The sequence below is a fragment of the Manis javanica genome, chromosome 12 (genome assembly GCF_040802235.1).
Source record: "Manis javanica isolate MJ-LG chromosome 12, MJ_LKY, whole genome shotgun sequence".
Lineage (NCBI taxonomy): Eukaryota > Metazoa > Chordata > Mammalia > Pholidota > Manidae > Manis > Manis javanica.
Genome location: NC_133167.1, coordinates 58005639 through 58021672, shown reverse-complemented (window position 1 = coordinate 58021672; position 16034 = coordinate 58005639). Strand labels below are relative to the sequence as shown.

Below are 16034 nucleotides of genomic sequence, written 5' to 3'. Positions count from 1 at the left end.
CCTCCCTTCAGCCCTCACTCCCACCCCTTTCGCTTCCTGGTTAGGCATTCCTCTAACCTTCATCCCTTCCCCCTGCCAGTGATCGGTAGATTTCCCAAAGGGACAGCAGCCTGTGCAGAATGGAAAGAGAAAGAGGGACATTTATTTTCTCTCATCTGGAAGGGCCAACAGAGAGAGGGCTTCAGTTAACAATGACAGTGCTAGAGAGGTGTACTCCCAGGACAACTCTGCACCTTGAGATGACAGAGAAAACAGAGGAAAATTGTTTGCAGTCCCCGTTTTTGTTCTGGGGAAAATTCAACAAATTATTCTTGTCCTCCAGCTCTGGGCACACCCTCTGGTGCCCCTGTGAGTGAGATTAGGGCTTCTCTGAGAAAGAAGACTCACTGTGTTTAATTCACATCAGGACTGGAGGCATTCTCTCCATCCCAAACAAGGAACTGCTGCTCTGTGGGAGGCAGATCTTGTTTTAACAAATAATGCTTCGGGTTTGGAGTGGCTTTTTGTAGTTTTTGCAAACAATTTACATTTAATGAAGCCTAATTGTGTTGTTAAATAAATGAAATACATCTCAGGCAGAGAAAGTGCCTAAACTTGGGATTCCACTGTCTGGCTTTTGCTAGAGACCCCTCTCTTTACCCCAGGTTTGTTGTTAATCCTTTTGATATTTCCAGCAAAATATTGGCTGCTCACTGCCAAGGGAAACCAGCTCCAAAATTGTCAGGACACAGGTTTCTCCAGCCAGTTCCACTGGATTTAAGACTTTACTTCAGAATTAAAGCTTTATTTCGACACTGAATTTTTGTCTAGGTTAATTAGGAGGGTGTCCTGCATATCCTGGTGTGGCCATCAAGGAAAACACTTCCAAATGAGTCTCCAGGAACCCACTCTGATAGGACCCGGTGATTGTTGTCCTGGCCCTAATGAATTGAGATCATTGGTGTCTTAGCAAGCAGAGGAACTTATGTTCTTCGTAAGTCTAAATCACAGCCTGCATTTACCCATTGCCGAACCCAGGACAGGAACATTACTTGAAAGATCATCTATAAGGAAGAAAAGAGGGTATGTGACTTCAAAGCATCGATTTCCCAAAAGGTGCTTGTGGAGGGAAAGGAGGGAGTGGAACGAGAGATGGGACAGGAGGGCAGAGCTGATCTGTCTCTCTCTGATAAACTGGGACTTTGGGCAATGAAGGACCATCTTGAGTATAACCAAAATCAGGAATGGTGGCAAAACAAAACAGGTTTCAGTGAATAACACATCGGTGTTTGGAGACATTTCTGGTTGCAAAAGATTTTCCTTTAAGACTCTCTGTTGTTAAAGTCCTAACGTAATATACCCACATACATATACAGGGTTTAGTCTGTGTCTCTGGCCAGTTAAAGAAAATTATTCCCATTAAGTTTACACCTGAAATCAACTTGGACACAGGGTATACAAGCTAAATAAAATATTTAAATGAAAATTCAGCCTCAAAATTCCCCCATTACCTATCATCCCAGGCTTTAAACTATGTGTCCTATTAGTTTGTAAACACAGCAGCCCTGACTCTGCCTGGTGCTCTACTACAACTCTGTGATCCAACAGCAGCAGCTGTCCTGGGGCACTGGGTTTAGGGGCCATCACAGGGTCCAGTCAGAGCCTCTTTCCGGAGGGGAATTCTCTCTCCCAGAGCCAGGACCTGAAAGGCTGTACTGAAAGCAGGTTCAGCAGAAGGATAGCAAAAGGCAATGCTCCTTAATGTTCAAAACCTCCCAGGTCTCTGGACACCTGTTAGAATAGGCAGAGAAGCCCCGAGTCCTATGAGAGTCCCACTGGAAGGCAACTGGAGGTATGACCACCACTGAGAAGTAGTTTCAATCAGAGCATTAATTCAGACTTTGTTCCCAGTTCCACAAACTTAATTTGCTGCATGGAAAATGAAGCCAAAAATGAAAGGCTGTCTGATAACAGCAAAACTTGACAAATTCTTCCTTCATATCTTAATTTCATTTTCTTCATTTTTTAGCATATAATCAGTTATTAAGATGTATTTATCAGCTAGAAAATGGCACAGAGGTCCCTGGGCATAAAATCACAGGGACATTTAGTTTTAAGAGAACTGAAAATTTGTTGGTGACAGTTACGTCTCAGAACTATTTCAACAAATTTGATTTTTTGAGGCCACAGAAAAAAAATGTAAGAGTATCTCCTTGTTTTCCCTCTCTGAGAAAAAGAAAGGGAGACACTAGAAGAATAAGAGCATTTCAGGGTAGCAGCCCATGACTGCTTTGGTGCTGGAAAGTCAGCAACTCTGTCAGTTGGTTTGGGCTGGCATTTTTTAAATGTCAATCCAGCTTCCGTTGCTAACTTTTGCCTTCTCTCAAATAGTCAAAACTGCTCTCACCAGGAAACTTACATTCCCTATGATTTTCTGCAAAGGCTTAGATCCCTCCAGTCTTGAATTTGATCAGAAACACACCTAAGACTTCACAAAGGTCAAACAAATTCTCCTGCTTTTTCTTTCCAGCGCCCCTCTCATAACTTTCCCCTTTATTTGAGCCTTTTATGGTTACGGTGTTTTGCGTGTCAACACTCCTAACACCAGGAGCCCACCCTGCAATGCCAGGCAAGGCCCAGGAGGGCCTTCCTAGCTTTTTACTTGCCCTATCAAGGTCCTGTCTCCATCCATGAACAATGGGACTAGGTGACAAATTGGCTCCAATAATCACAGGCTCAGAGATTTTCATGGGCTGACCTGGGGAGCAGATGATACAGAATCAAATGGGCTCACTCTGAGGTCTTCTGCACCCTCCCTAGCACCCTCTGCTCTTCAAATCTATTGTTACTCCGAAGGTGGAGCTTTAAATGTACCTCGGGACTCACACTGGCTCTCCATTAAGCTAAAATGAAGGATGGTGGGCTGGGGCTCTGTGGCTGAGGACTGGCAAGAAGGGATGAAGCGGGGTCAGGACTGTAATCTCTGACACCCTAAAGGGGCTGCCCAGTGCCCACTCTACACCCTCGAAGTCAGACCCAGTTACTCTGAGTTTCTCCTATCACAAGACCCAACCTTGCTTGGAAAAAATGCCCTTTTAGTTTGCCCTACTCAGTTCTCCACAGTTGGCAGCTTGGAAAAGAAAGCGAAACAAAGGTCCCTGGGAAAATGAAGTTTTCAATTAATTGGTGTGAGCAACGGGCGGTGGTAGGTGACGGCTGCAAAATACAAGAAGCCGTTCGCTGCAGGCGACGCACAGTTTCTCCGCGGGCAGCAGAGTGGCCTTCTCCAGGCGCCTTCTACAGGGTCTTTCTGCATACCGCGGGAGGATGTGCCAGGGGTAGGGAGCCCAGCTTGGGAGGCACCGGCTCGAGGGCCTGAGTCGCAGAAATGAATAACGTAGACCAAGAATCCGGAACTTTTTCGCTGGGACAGATCATCAGTTTCGCAGCACTGAGGCCAGGTCTTTTCGTCTGCTTGACTTAGTTGTAAGTCTCTGACCCAGCCCCAGGGGCGTTTTGTGGGCATATTCCGGGCGGACGGTGTGTACAGGGAGGATCTAACTCCAACTGGTCTTAGTTCAGAGGATCCCCTGGGAAACAGGCATGAAATACCTTTACCCTATAGCAATGCGCAAAATTAGCTCCCTCAGGTTTGGGGGCTGAGGGATTAAGCAACAGGATCAAAAATCGATGTTTTCATATTCTGACCAACTCTGTCCTTCGCCTTCATTTGGTTGTGCAGCTTGGGGAGCCGAGAAGAGGTGCAAAAACAGCCGTAGCCGAGACAAGGCGCAGGCCTCGGCGCCCGCCTCAGTCGCAGACAGGGCCTAGGATGGGCGGTCGCGCAATCAGCTCGTGGGGGTTGGCTGCGGCGCAAACGCCTGGATTCGGGGGAGGATGGGCCGGGGCGGTGGGCTGCGCCAGGGGGCTCGGGAGGGGTAGGGGCCGGGGTGGGTGGGTCCAGCCAGGCCGGGACCCAGAGCCAAGCTCTCCCGCGCCCCCACCCCCACGTGGCCCCGCGCAGCCAATGGCACGGCCCCGAGCGGGAGCCCTGCGTGAGGAAGGCGGCCCCCCGACCGGCCCAAGCCCCCTCCCAACCTGAACTTCGTTTTTATAAACGTCCCACGATGAGCTAACCTGTTGGAGGGCGGGCCGGCTGGAGGCGGGAGGCTCGCAGAGGGAGAGAGGGCAAGAGGAAGAGGGCGGGAGCGGGAGAACGGGAGAGAAAGGAGAGGCGAGAGGAGGCTCGCCGCGCCATGGTGTCCTGCGCGGGGCCGGGGCCGGGGCCGGGGCCGGGCCAGGCCGGGCCATGAGCCGCGCCGGGAGCTGGGACATGGACGGCCTGCGGGCAGACAGCGGGGCCGCTGGGGCGGCCCCCGCCTCCTCTTCCTCCTCTGTGGCGGCGGCGGCTCCGGGCCAGTGTCGCGGCTTCCTCTCGGCGCCAGTGTTCGCCGGGACACCCTCCGGGCGTGCGGCGGCTGCGGCGGCAGCGGCGGCAGCGGCGGCGGCCTCGGGCTTCGCTTACCCGGGGACCTCTGAGCGCGCGGGCTCCGCCTCGTCGTCGTCATCTTCTGCTGTGGTCGCAACGCGCCCAGAGGCTCCCTCCGCCAAAGAGTGCCCGACGCCCGGGGCGGCCGCTGCAGCGCCCCCGGGAGCCCCAGCTCTGGGCTATGGCTACCACTTCGGCAACGGCTACTATAGCTGCCGCATGTCACACAGCGTGGGCTTACAGCAAAATGCTCTCAAGTCGTCGCCGCACGCCTCGCTGGGAGGCTTCCCGGTGGAGAAGTACATGGACGTAACGGGCCTGGCAAGCAGCAGCGTACCGACCAACGAGGTGCCCACGAGAGCCAAGGAGGTGTCCTTTTACCAGGGCTACACGAGCCCCTACCAGCACGTGCCTGGCTATATCGACATGGTGTCTACCTTCGGCTCCGGGGAGCCTCGGCACGAGGCATACATCTCCATGGAGGGCTACCAGTCCTGGACGCTGGCCAACGGGTGGAACAGCCAGGTGTACTGCACCAAGGACCAGCCACAGGGCTCACACTTTTGGAAATCATCTTTCCCAGGTAGGGAAAAAGCTGAGGACAGGAGGAAGGGAGGGAGAGAGAGAAAAAAAGAAAGGACTAGGAGTGTATGTGCCTACCTGAGATTGGTGCCTGTCCTGCTTGCCCGAACAGGGTTGCCCCCAAAAGAATAGTTCCTCCCATTTGCATGAAGTCTGTAAATTCCTCCTTTGATTTAAACTACCTTTCTCACACTTCCCTACTTGTTTGCAGGCACAGGCCTGATTTCCTCCTAAAGTCGAGGGTCTTTTTGTGCACTCTGCTCAGGCCTTGGCTCCTTCTCCCAGAGGTGTCACAGAGTTGGGCCCCAACGTTTAAGTACATGGTGGCTCCAGAATGACCACTAAAGCTTCCAGGAGTTGAAAAGCTCCAAACACAGAACAAGAAATGAGATCTTGAACAACCAACCTGGATTAAAAATCTATGTGTATTTGAATATGCGCAATCGGCATTTGCAGAAACTTTGTCCTTATGAGCGTCCCCAATAACAATGCCATAAAATCAAAGGCTTGTTAAGATGTCGGTTTAAGAAACCATCATGATCCATCAAAACTGACCTATGCTTTGAAGTGTGAATAATCTTTCTTTAATAATGTGTGAATAATATGTCTGTGTAAGTATACAGCGTAAGCACCTTCGTTTTACCTATTCCCCAAACCCCCTCCAAACGAAACACACGGAGCCCCAGACCGGTGCTCCAGATAAATAGTTCTAATTTTTCCCGTGCTATTTTTTTATACCAGGGGATGTGGCTCTAAATCAGCCAGACATGTGTGTCTACCGTCGGGGGAGGAAGAAGAGAGTGCCCTACACCAAACTGCAGCTCAAAGAACTGGAGAATGAGTATGCCATTAACAAGTTCATTAACAAGGACAAGCGGCGGCGGATCTCGGCTGCCACAAACCTATCCGAGAGACAAGTGACCATTTGGTTTCAGAATCGAAGGGTGAAAGATAAGAAAATCGTCTCCAAGCTCAAAGATACTGTGTCCTGATGTGGGCCAGATTGACCCTGAGACTTTAAATGATTTCTGTTGTCTCAAAAAGACTTGAATATGTATTTAATTCCTCCCCAGCCCCCCGCCAGTGAAGGCAAATTTTGTGAATTGTTTTTCTTTCTCCCTCTAATGTCTCTAATACTTTCTGCTGCCCAACCTGACTTTGTAGTTCTGCTTTTCTCTTGTTTATTATTGATTTTGTTTTGTCTAGGTTTTTTTTTAATGATGTTTTTAATGTTCTGTTTCTCCCTTCAGGCCAGTATAAAGGACTTGAAACATTTTTTAATAATCCCCCCAAATGAGTTTCAGAATTGCCATTCTGATTTTAGGGTTTTATTTTTTTAAAAATAATTTTATATATGCCTGTCCCCAGCACTGATTATCTTCATAATCCATTAGGGCAGAACGATTTACAGTCATTCACATCCTGTGATTGGGTGATTTAATCATTAGTTCTCAGCAGTCGCCCTGAGGAAAGTGGAAACAGCTCTGGGCAGGCAGTACTTTAGGGTCACTGGGAAAGCCTAAAAACAGGCAACTGGAGGTACTGTGATAGCTTTAAAAGCAGTTTCCTTATTAAATAGGGTTTGTATCCATATTGGAATGAAGACAATCTTTCCGACTTGGGGTCTTTCACTTGCTGTTTTATTTGTTTAATACACCTTGTCAATTTGTGTTTTATAATCTTTAAGTTGAAAATAATGATTGCCTTCATTTCCCCAGCTCTAGATGCAGATATCTAAATGACTGTGGTTGTCAGAGTGACCCGTGGGTGGTATAAATGTACCCCTTCTCCTAAGCAATGGATCTGTGGGACTAAAATTGAGAGTAATCTCAGTCCCCTGAAGAGGCTGAATCAATGTGGCCATGGGTGGGAACTCTTATCCAGACCCCAATGTAGAACTTGACTGTCTGTCCATATGTATTGAAACTCTCATGGAACTTCAAAGTATCTAACAAATGCGAAAACGTGGAGCTCTAAGATCCAAGAAGAAAAAATAGTATTTCTGAAAGTGATGATAAATAACTACTTTTAAAGTGCTGCATATTTATACAACTGAGATTATTTTTGTAGATGCAATGTCTGTGAGCTGGGATAGTTGGGCAGTGCTTCAGGCATTTAAAAATCACTTTTTACTCCCAGGGAGATGCAAATAAACAGAACTGTCTGGTTTCTTCTGTGTCTTTATACATTTGTTTTCTTTTTTCAAGTTTGTGTTGCCTCTAAAAACTTTTTATTTATTATAAAATCTTATGATTTTATAAAATCTTATGAACACTATGATGTTCTATGAAGATGAAGGAAACTCAACACCAGTCTGGTCTCTCCATTTTCCTGCCCTTTCCCCCATGGCTTTAACATAAGCAGTGGATGTCTTTAAATGAGGATATAATTTGTGGTGTCCAAAATGGTATTTTTTACCCAACCAGCTCAAAAACTTCTCCAATAAAATTTTACTTCTTTCAGTATCAGTTTATTCAAATAGTTTTTGAATCAACATGGGTGTATGTTCTCAGGTACAAGAAAATGTGCTCACTTGAGGGTTTTCTTCCTAAAAGGGCTGCTGTAAATATCTACTCTAGGAAGGTCTTGAAATTATACATATCCATGTTTGTCAGTTCAAAAGAAGAGTCATTTCGGGCTTATCCCTTATCTACTTTTCCGCAGCCTGCACATAGCAGTTGAAGATTGAAACCATAATTATACACCATAAACCTCTAGACGCAATTTTTAGGCACTATGAACTTTCTTTTTGAGGCTTTTTTGTCAACCAGGGAAACGGCCGCTGAGGACCTGGGTGCCTTGTCGTCGTTGGCTCTGGAGAGCAGTCCGTTTAGTCAATGCTAACTTTTTGGTATGTGAGTCAGAGATTTAAAACCTCATACAATATGGAAACTCTTCTGGCGGGAGGCCTCCCTTACGGATCGGCCAGAGAAGGCGCAGAAACTCAAGGTCCAAAGCTACTTTCGTTTTCTCTCTCCAGGCTTGATTTCTTTTGTATCTTGCAACCGTCTGCGGGAGGCCACCTTCGTTTTAATTCGAGGGACAGAAACAGAGAAGAAAAAGAAAAGTGACCACGATTGATTCCATCTCTGGAGAAGAAATAACCCCTGAAATAAGGTCCCAGCAATCCCCGACCTTTCCCCTTCATAAATAGTCACTAACATTCTCTTTTTTTCACATGATGTGTTTTCATCTGAAGCGGGCCTGTGGTCTCTTCTCCTCCTTGGTCGTTTTACCCCTTCTTTTTTGTAAATTCCCGACTCCAGTGCCGTACACCATTCCCAGGTCCTTCTCTGAGGTTTCCTGTCGTGGATCAGGGGGATTGCCGCCGAGGTCTCCTTTCATCTGTGGTTGGCGGGTCAGTTTCCCTCCGCCTAAGAGAAATGAGAGGTTTGTTGAAGATTGAAACTGCGCTCAAACGTTTTCCGGTGGAATTTGAATTGACGGCTAAATCAATAACAGATGAATACTTTATTTATATGCATTCCTTTTATATTCCGAATTGAGGTAGGAGAGGAGTGGGTAGGTGGCCGAAGCGCTGGAAGGGGGGCCCCCCCGCAGAGAGCCGCGAGGCGAAGGAGCTCTGGGGAGAGGCTGTTCTTCCCGGTGGAGATTAAGAGGCCGCAGGGAGAGCGCCCCCAAACCTGGCAGGTTTCGAGCGCGACTGGTGGAGAATCAAGGCCCTAGCGTCTGCGCGTGATTCAAGAAGCAAAGGAGGCTTTGGCACCAGGACGCACCACCAGACAAAGGGGCCGCCACGATGCTTCCCCGTATTTGGCAGCATGCTGTGTCCCTCTGGCTCTGCGGTCTCTACCAGCCCTGCTACTACGATCTCCCGCTTTCCGAGATACCCAGCAGAGCCTGGCAGCGGGCCGTGACCGCACGGGCTTGGCGACCCCGGTCCTGCTGCGCCGCCCTTCACTGTTGATCTTGACCGTGCGGAGGCGCCTCGCCAGGCGTGGAGCTCGCTCGCCATCTCCTGGGCGGTTGGCGGCATTGGCAGAGCTCGCCTTTGGCTCTCGGCGAAATCCTCCAACTCACCAGCCAAGTCTCTTGCCCCTCCCCCACTTGCCGCCCTCTCTACCCCCGCCCTCTCTTTTCCCCTCCCTCTCCCCCCTTCCCCTCCCTCTTCCTGCGTCCCCTCCCTCTCCTCCCCCTCCCGCCTTCACCCTCCTCGTCCCTCTCTCTACCCCTTCCCCTCCCTCTCTCTCACCCTTCCCCTCCCTCTCTCCTACTCCCTCTCTCTCCCCCTTCCCCTCCCTCTCTCCTCCCCCTTCCTCCCTCCTCCTCCCTCTCTCCCCTCCCTACCCCCCATCTCCTCCTCCCACCCTGTCCCCAGCCCTCCTGTCCCCAGCTCCCAGCTCCCAGGTCCGTGCACATAACTTTGCTGGCCCTAGAAAATTATGAACCCAGGAGATGAGGTGGGGCGGCTGGGCACTATTCAGAGCCAAGGAGAAATGGGAGTCTAGTTCTAGTCTTTCCTGTATCTCACTTAGTTCCTTTATTTCTTTGGTCCCAACGGGCAATCCGCAGGTGTGCGGCTACCTAAGGATCCGGAGAAGTCACTTCTGGACTTGGAAATACTGGAGAATCGCTGTATACTGAGAAGTGGGGAGAGAAAGCTGCAGAAATCCCTGGAGCTGGTGCTTTAGGCCCAGGGAGGTTGTAGCTCCTCGAAATCAGGACGAGTTTCCCAAAATGAGACTCTGGGTCCCCTAAGTCTCTAGGAGATGAGGATGCAGCTTGGGCATACACTTTCCATGAAAGGATGCGAGTGGAGTGCGTCTACTCCTGAGCTAATAAGGGAGCTCTAACAGAGCCCTGAAGAGCCCCGGACTTGCCCACCCCCACCCAACCCGGGAGGAAGAGGCTGACTGCGTTCCCCTGAGCCGCCCAATTGGTCGCCGTAACACACAATAAAGTCGCAGCGCGGTGGTCAGCCTTGCCCTCCGGCGGCGCCTGTGTGGTCTCCGAGCTGGAACTGGCGGTCTAACCAATTCCAGCTTGGCTCGCCGACCGCGAGGCGGGCTGCAAGCTGAGGAGGACGCCATTCACCGGGTCTCTGGGTGACTTTGAACCAAGGCAGGAGAGGATTCTTAGCTCTTTGGCCAGACTAGACCTAGGGCCTGCGGCGAGGGCTGCCCTATTGCTCAGTGCGAAGGAGCGCTGTCCCGTCGGCCTCCCTTTCCCAAGGCCTGCGAACCCTCCAGCGGCCATGGAAACGCAGAGCAGAGGAACGCTGCTAGCCTGCTGCTTCCAACGCTGCTAGTCTGCTGCTTCAGTGTGCCGGGCTGTTCTTGACCAGGTGACTCTGGCTACTCTGTCCTTCCACACCATGTCAGGGTCACTCAGCCTGCTCTACCAGCCTCCTAGTAGATAAACAGCTTGGTGACTCCTGATGATAAAAGGATTGAGCCTTTGGCCACATTGGACAGTGGAGCTGCTTGGTCTCCAGGCAAATATTCTCCGTGGACCTGGGTGGTAACTTCCCTAGGAGCAGAGGGCTTGGCTATAGAGAATCACACCAGGAATGGTGTGAAGCCATCTTCCTGGGCACGAAACTTGGACAGAGTTTGTGATCCTTTCTCCTGGGCGGCAAACCGCTGTGACTGTGCCTGAGGGACTGTTCAGGCAACCTGTGGGTCTTCGCTGCCAGATTACCCCTGCAGAGTTCTCTCCGGAGTAACGCACTGGGGAGGGATGGAATGGGAGTACCATTGCTCAGGCCTAGGGAAGGAGCCCGTTTTTCTGGACACGCCCAGAGGTGCGCAGCACCGTAGAGGCCTTAGCTGCTACTTAAAGCTGGTAGAAGCAAGCCTGACCCAGATAGCCAGCCAAAGGGCCAGGGCGAAGCCAATCAAGCCAAGGAGAGTCCCAAGGGACACTTGGGCAAAAGCACCCCATGCTGGATGCCCCCAGCTCCTGAAGTAGGGTCCTGAAACTCAAAAAGGCTTCACCTTCCGTCAACACACTGGCTCAGGCTGACGGCCTCGTCCTCCACCATCGAATATTGCGGGTGTTATCATAATACTCTAAAGGGGTGGGGGAATACCGGCCTGGGGATGTAGGCGGTGCTGAAATGACCGGCTTTGAAGAACCTGCAGGCAAAGTTTCGTCCAATCGTCTGAGCCTGTCCTCTTATTCCCGGTTGTAACTAAACACTGCTGCTGCGAGCGCAGCCGAAGCCCTTTGTTGGAGATGTGTGAGCGCACTCTCTACAGAGCGGGCTACGTGGGCTCGCTTCTGAATCTGCAGTCGACCGACTCCTACTATTTCTCCAACCTGAGGCCGAATGGCGGCCAATTGGCCGCGCTTCCCCCCATCTCATACCAGCGAGGCGCGCTGCCCTGGGCCACCACGCCTGCCTCCTGCGCCCCAGCGCAGCCTGCCGGTGCCACTGCCTTCGGCAGCTTCTCGCAGCCCTACCTGGCCGGCTCCGGGCCTCTTGGCCTGCAGTCCCTGGGCGCCAAGGACGGACCCGAAGAGCAGGCCAAGTTTTATACGTCCTACGCGGCCTCTGGGTCAGAGGAGCGTGGTCGTTCGCGGCCGCCGTTCTCCCACGAGCGTAGCCTGGCCCCCGCTGCCGCTGCTCTTAAAGCTGCCAAGTACGACTATGCTGGCCTGGGCCGTGCTGCGCGGGGCTCTGCGGCCCTGCTGGAGGGGACCCCCTGTGCCGCTGGCTTCAAGGACGACGTCAAGGGCTCCCTCAACTTGAACGTGACAGTGCAGGCGGCAGGCGTCACCTCTTGCCTGCGACCTTCGCTGCCCGACGGTAAACAGTTGCCATGCTCCCCGGGCCAGTTTGGGCCGGGATGGGAGGTGGGACGCAGGGTAAAATGTGTAGGGGAGGGAGCCGTCGGGGGGTGGGCAGACAACAGGGAGTGGGCTGTGCTGACTAGGGATGGGGCTGTGTTGCAGGCCTGCAGTGGGGGGCGGCCCCGGGGAGAACCCGCAAGAAGCGGAAACCCTACACTAAACAGCAGATTGCGGAGCTGGAGAATGAATTCCTCCTCAACGAATTCATCAACCGGCAGAAACGCAAGGAATTGTCCAACAGGCTGAACCTCAGCGACCAGCAGGTCAAAATATGGTTTCAGAATCGGCGTATGAAGAAGAAGCGCGTGGTGCTGCGTGAGCAGGCGCTGGCGCTCTATTAACACCTCTGGCGTGGCCACACTGCCTGGACGGACTTGCCTTTTTGCGCGGAGTCCTGGCATGGGGGAAGAGCTGGAACGTGGGGCTTTCCTTCTGTTCCCTTCACGGCTGTTTCCAAATACTCTCCTGCTCAGTCTGCAGCCCCAGAAGCCAGCAAGAAATTTAAAGACTTGGACAGTTGGATCTCCACGCTCTCTCCGAGGAGCAAGCAAAAAATGCAGCGAAACCTTGGCCTTGAGGCTTCCCGAGTAGGGGCCTGGGTTCACCTGTCCTAGCTGTTGCCTGGGACACTTACACCTGGGGCTCACCCCAGCTCCCTGTACTTGAATTTCTGCTTCCACTTGGTTAGTCTCCTTCTCCCATTCTCCTCTTCCCCCCTTCTCCCCTTCCCAGCCCTTTCTGTATTTAGCGGGCATCTAGCTAGAGCTCAGACTGGGACTGAATTTAGGAAGCCCTCCAGGGCAGAGTGGAAAGGGCTGAGGGCACGATTCTGTCTCTTTGCAGCCAGATCTCCCTGTTGCAAAGCCAGAATCTTAGCTCTGGAGAAAGGAAAGGGCTCCTTCCCCCTCCTGTCTACTCCAGCTGGCTTGGGAGGACCAAAGCTGCCCTAGAACTTCAGACTTCAGGAAGAAAGGGGAGGCGAGGAGAGAGAGAGACAACAAATTCAGAGACACCCTGGAGTTTGGGCTCGGCTTGTCCTTGCAGCTGGGCAGAATGGACTGGATACTTCCTTCCAGTTGATGGGAGGAGGGAGACTGGGGCCATCCAGCAAACTGAGATCTGAGGCAGGACTTGCAAAATTCCCCTACCTCTTCATCTCACACAAGCCTCAGCCAGAGCCCTGCACTCTGCAACCAGACTCATCTCTGGTGAGGAGAGCTGCTAGTCTGCTTTGAGGTTGGGTTGCACTAGGAGGGAAAAATGTCCAGGGGAGGAGAAGGAGTGAACAAAGAGAGGTGAGTCCTGCATTCAGCTGTAAATATGCTTTCCTGTTGAGGTGGATAAAGGTGTTGACAAGTCTCTCTTGAATAACTGTAATGGGTCAACACAAGGAGAGGTGAAATCTCCTCTCCTAGACAACGGGGTGAGGAATGAGGCTTCTTGGCCACTGGGCCCTACTCTTGGCCAAGTAGAGAGGAGCAGAAGTTACCCTCTCCTCACCCTCATCCCCCACTCCAACTCCCCCAGGGACTCCTCTGTCAGCGCCTCAGCCTGTGGGCCCTTTCTGAGGCCATGTTTGGCCTACCTCAGTGGAGACTGTGATGTCCTAGGACCTGCCAGGCTTGTTTTGTGGAGCTGGGGTTCCTGAATGCCAGATGGGGTTGCTCTGGGTGTGCTGGGGTATCCTGCCTTAACCTCAGTGAACCCAAGGGTCTGCCCCAGGCTCCTTCTATCATCTCTGCCTCTTTTCTCTCTCCTTCTGAGAAGTAGTGCCCCCTTCCAACTTGTAGCAAGTTGCACAACAGTCAGCCAAAGAGTTGAAGACTCCTTCCCAAAGTCCAATGAATTATTGCCAGTGGGGGCCTATTCCCTAGATATGGAGTGTGCACCTCACAGGGGCTCTGAGCCTCAGCCCAACTGACCTCAGTTGATGTTTAGACTAACTGCATTTTGTCTGCTAATAGTTGTCATGCATGTTTTGTTTTGTTTTGATTTTGTCAAAAACAATAGCTCATGTATATCAGACCCATTGAAATGTTTTGAGTGGAAATAAATATTGAGGTCCTAGCCAAGCTATAAAGGGACTGATGATTTTTCAAAAATGTTTCAGACTCCCTCCTATGTTTTTTAGGCCACCACATTCATTTTTCTTTACTAGTTGTGGATTCACTGAAGGTGTTGACTGTTCATTAAATGAGAAAATGGCTTCCAAGTCAGTCAGGAAATGGTGTATAAAAGCTTGTGAACAAAAAGTGTATGAAACATTCAAGGGACGGGGAAACCATGGATAGATTTAAGTGTGTCTCACACACTAAGCAAATCCTCAGCTTGTTGCAAGCTGTGGCTTCTGCATTTTGCCTAAATTTTCAAACTTTGCCTTTATCAGGGGCAGCCAAGATATGAGGTTTCTCACATTTTAATACAGAACATCTCTTCCTGCTATTTTTGGGTAAGACTTCTCTCCAACAGGCTATGCCCTGTAGACATCCTCCAGACTGGTGCCTCTGCCTGGAGCCTAGCAGGCTCTTTTGGGAAATGTGGCTTTCGTACCCCCTAGGCCTTGGGACCCTCTGTCTCAGGCTGTGAAAGATAGGCGCTGCTTAATATTCACTACCGTCTTGCAGACCCCAGCTCCCAGCTAGCTCGGACATGGTAAGTATAGAATTGCTAGTTTTTAGCAAGTGGGACAATTAGCAAAACCACTAAAACACTAATGTTGAGTATTCAGTAGTTCCAATTCCCTTTTCCTGAAGTGAATTCAATGTGTTCTTTTTAAAATATATTTTAAACAACTCCTTAAAAAATATATATATGTAATGGGGAAAAAGGAGGCAAGAGGTTGGCAAGACCCTATCATTAGAAATGTTTCCCCACCTGGTGGAGCTCAGGGAGGCAACGATACCCAGAGCTGGGTCTCTCCCTCAAAACCACCAAACAAAGGCAGAGGCCATGCTCAGACCTCGGGTCCGTAGGACTGGGTAAAGAACCAGGAAACTGGACTTAGACCCAGGCCCTAAGACAACACATGAAGGCCATTTCTTTCCAATATGTACCATTAAATCATCCTGTTCCTTCCCATTAGCCTGGGATGTGAGGTGGCTGGGGGTATTCATGGAGACCACTCCCCAAAGATATTGAAATTATTCTAAGTGTAAAATATTATGTCGGTTGGGGCTCCAGCAATGTTTTTCAAATCTATCCCTTTTACTGACCCGAACAAATACAAAGGTGGTGGTGTCCTCTCTCCTTTCCTAGACGAGGTCCTGGCAGGGATTTGGAACCACGACGAAATTCGAAAGAAACAAACGCCGTAGAGAAATGATGCTGAAATCTGAGTGCTCAACATTCCCTCACACAAAGAATGCATCATCTGAAATGTTGCAGTCCAGGCAGGCCTCTTGACCAAGAAAAGATTTTTAAACAAGAAAAAAGATTTCCTCCAGCATTCAATCGCTGCGAGTTCAGAAGGCCAACCGGGGAACTCTTTTTAAGGCCTGGGGGCTCTCCTCAAGGGAGGTGGGCTGGGGAGGCTTCCGGGAGGCCGACGGGTGAAGGAGAAATCCAGAACCGTTGTAAATATTCATGTCTTCCGGAGGAGGGGGTGCCCCTTCACCCCGCCTCCCCCAGCTGCATCCACCACCCCTCTTAGTGGGGGAGGGGGGCAGCACGGCGCCTGTCCGACCGTCCTTGGACAAAGGTGATCTCCCCACATTTTTGTTCTCCAGTCATTTGACTTAGGGAGCCCATTCCAAAGGCACTACCGGGAAGATACTGGCTCTGGGGGTTTTCCCCGCATTTCTCCTCTTCTTTCGTTTCCTAAAAGAGCATAAATAATTAAAGTTTGGCAGGGAGGAAAACCTTTCTTGCAGAACTGTAGTGGCAATAAATGAAATGACTCAGAATCCCTTCCCCAGTCAGCTTTTACGAGAGCTGCCAGACGGTGTCTGTTCACGTTCTACAGATACCAGGGTCGCCCTGACAAAGTTAAGGTCAAGTTAGTGTCTTATCTTGGGTGGCTCGAAATTACCGCATCGCGTCCAGGCGCTGCGCGGAAAGCTACCACTCGGGGAGCTGCTGGCTATGCCGCGAAGGTCCGGTGCACTCCCGGCGCTTCAAATGGGACCGGGCAGGCAAGGACAAGGCCACATCGCCGGAGTCCTCTCGGTAG

At 50.9% G+C, this 16034-nt stretch overlaps 2 protein-coding genes across 2 annotated transcripts; both read left to right on the top strand.

Moving 5' to 3' along the window:
* The first annotated feature begins 4051 nt into the window (after positions 1-4051).
* On the top strand, positions 4052-7220 carry HOXD13 (homeobox D13). Its single transcript, XM_017675305.3, has 2 exons — positions 4052-5051; positions 5792-7220. The coding sequence occupies exons 1-2, from the start codon at positions 4289-4291 to the stop codon at positions 6040-6042; spliced, it is 1014 nt and encodes a 337-aa protein (XP_017530794.2). The 5' UTR covers positions 4052-4288; the 3' UTR covers positions 6043-7220.
* A 4028-nt stretch (positions 7221-11248) lies between these two features.
* Positions 11249-12633, top strand: HOXD12 (homeobox D12). The gene is made up of 2 exons (XM_017675311.3): positions 11249-11822; positions 11969-12633. The coding sequence occupies exons 1-2, from the start codon at positions 11249-11251 to the stop codon at positions 12205-12207; spliced, it is 813 nt and encodes a 270-aa protein (XP_017530800.1). The 3' UTR covers positions 12208-12633.
* Positions 12634-16034: the final 3401 nt, after the last annotated feature.

Excerpts from the sequence above, each read along its gene's own strand:
- HOXD13 (XM_017675305.3), top strand. The coding sequence starts at position 4,289 with ATGAGCCGCGCCGGGAGCTGGGACATGGACGGCCTGCGGGCAGACAGC. Across the intron at positions 5,052-5,791 it reads TTGGAAATCATCTTTCCCAG|GGGATGTGGCTCTAAATCAG; the intron begins GTAGGGAAAAAG and ends TTTTTATACCAG.
- HOXD12 (XM_017675311.3), top strand. The coding sequence starts at position 11,249 with ATGTGTGAGCGCACTCTCTACAGAGCGGGCTACGTGGGCTCGCTTCTG. Across the intron at positions 11,823-11,968 it reads GCGACCTTCGCTGCCCGACG|GCCTGCAGTGGGGGGCGGCC; the intron begins GTAAACAGTTGC and ends GCTGTGTTGCAG.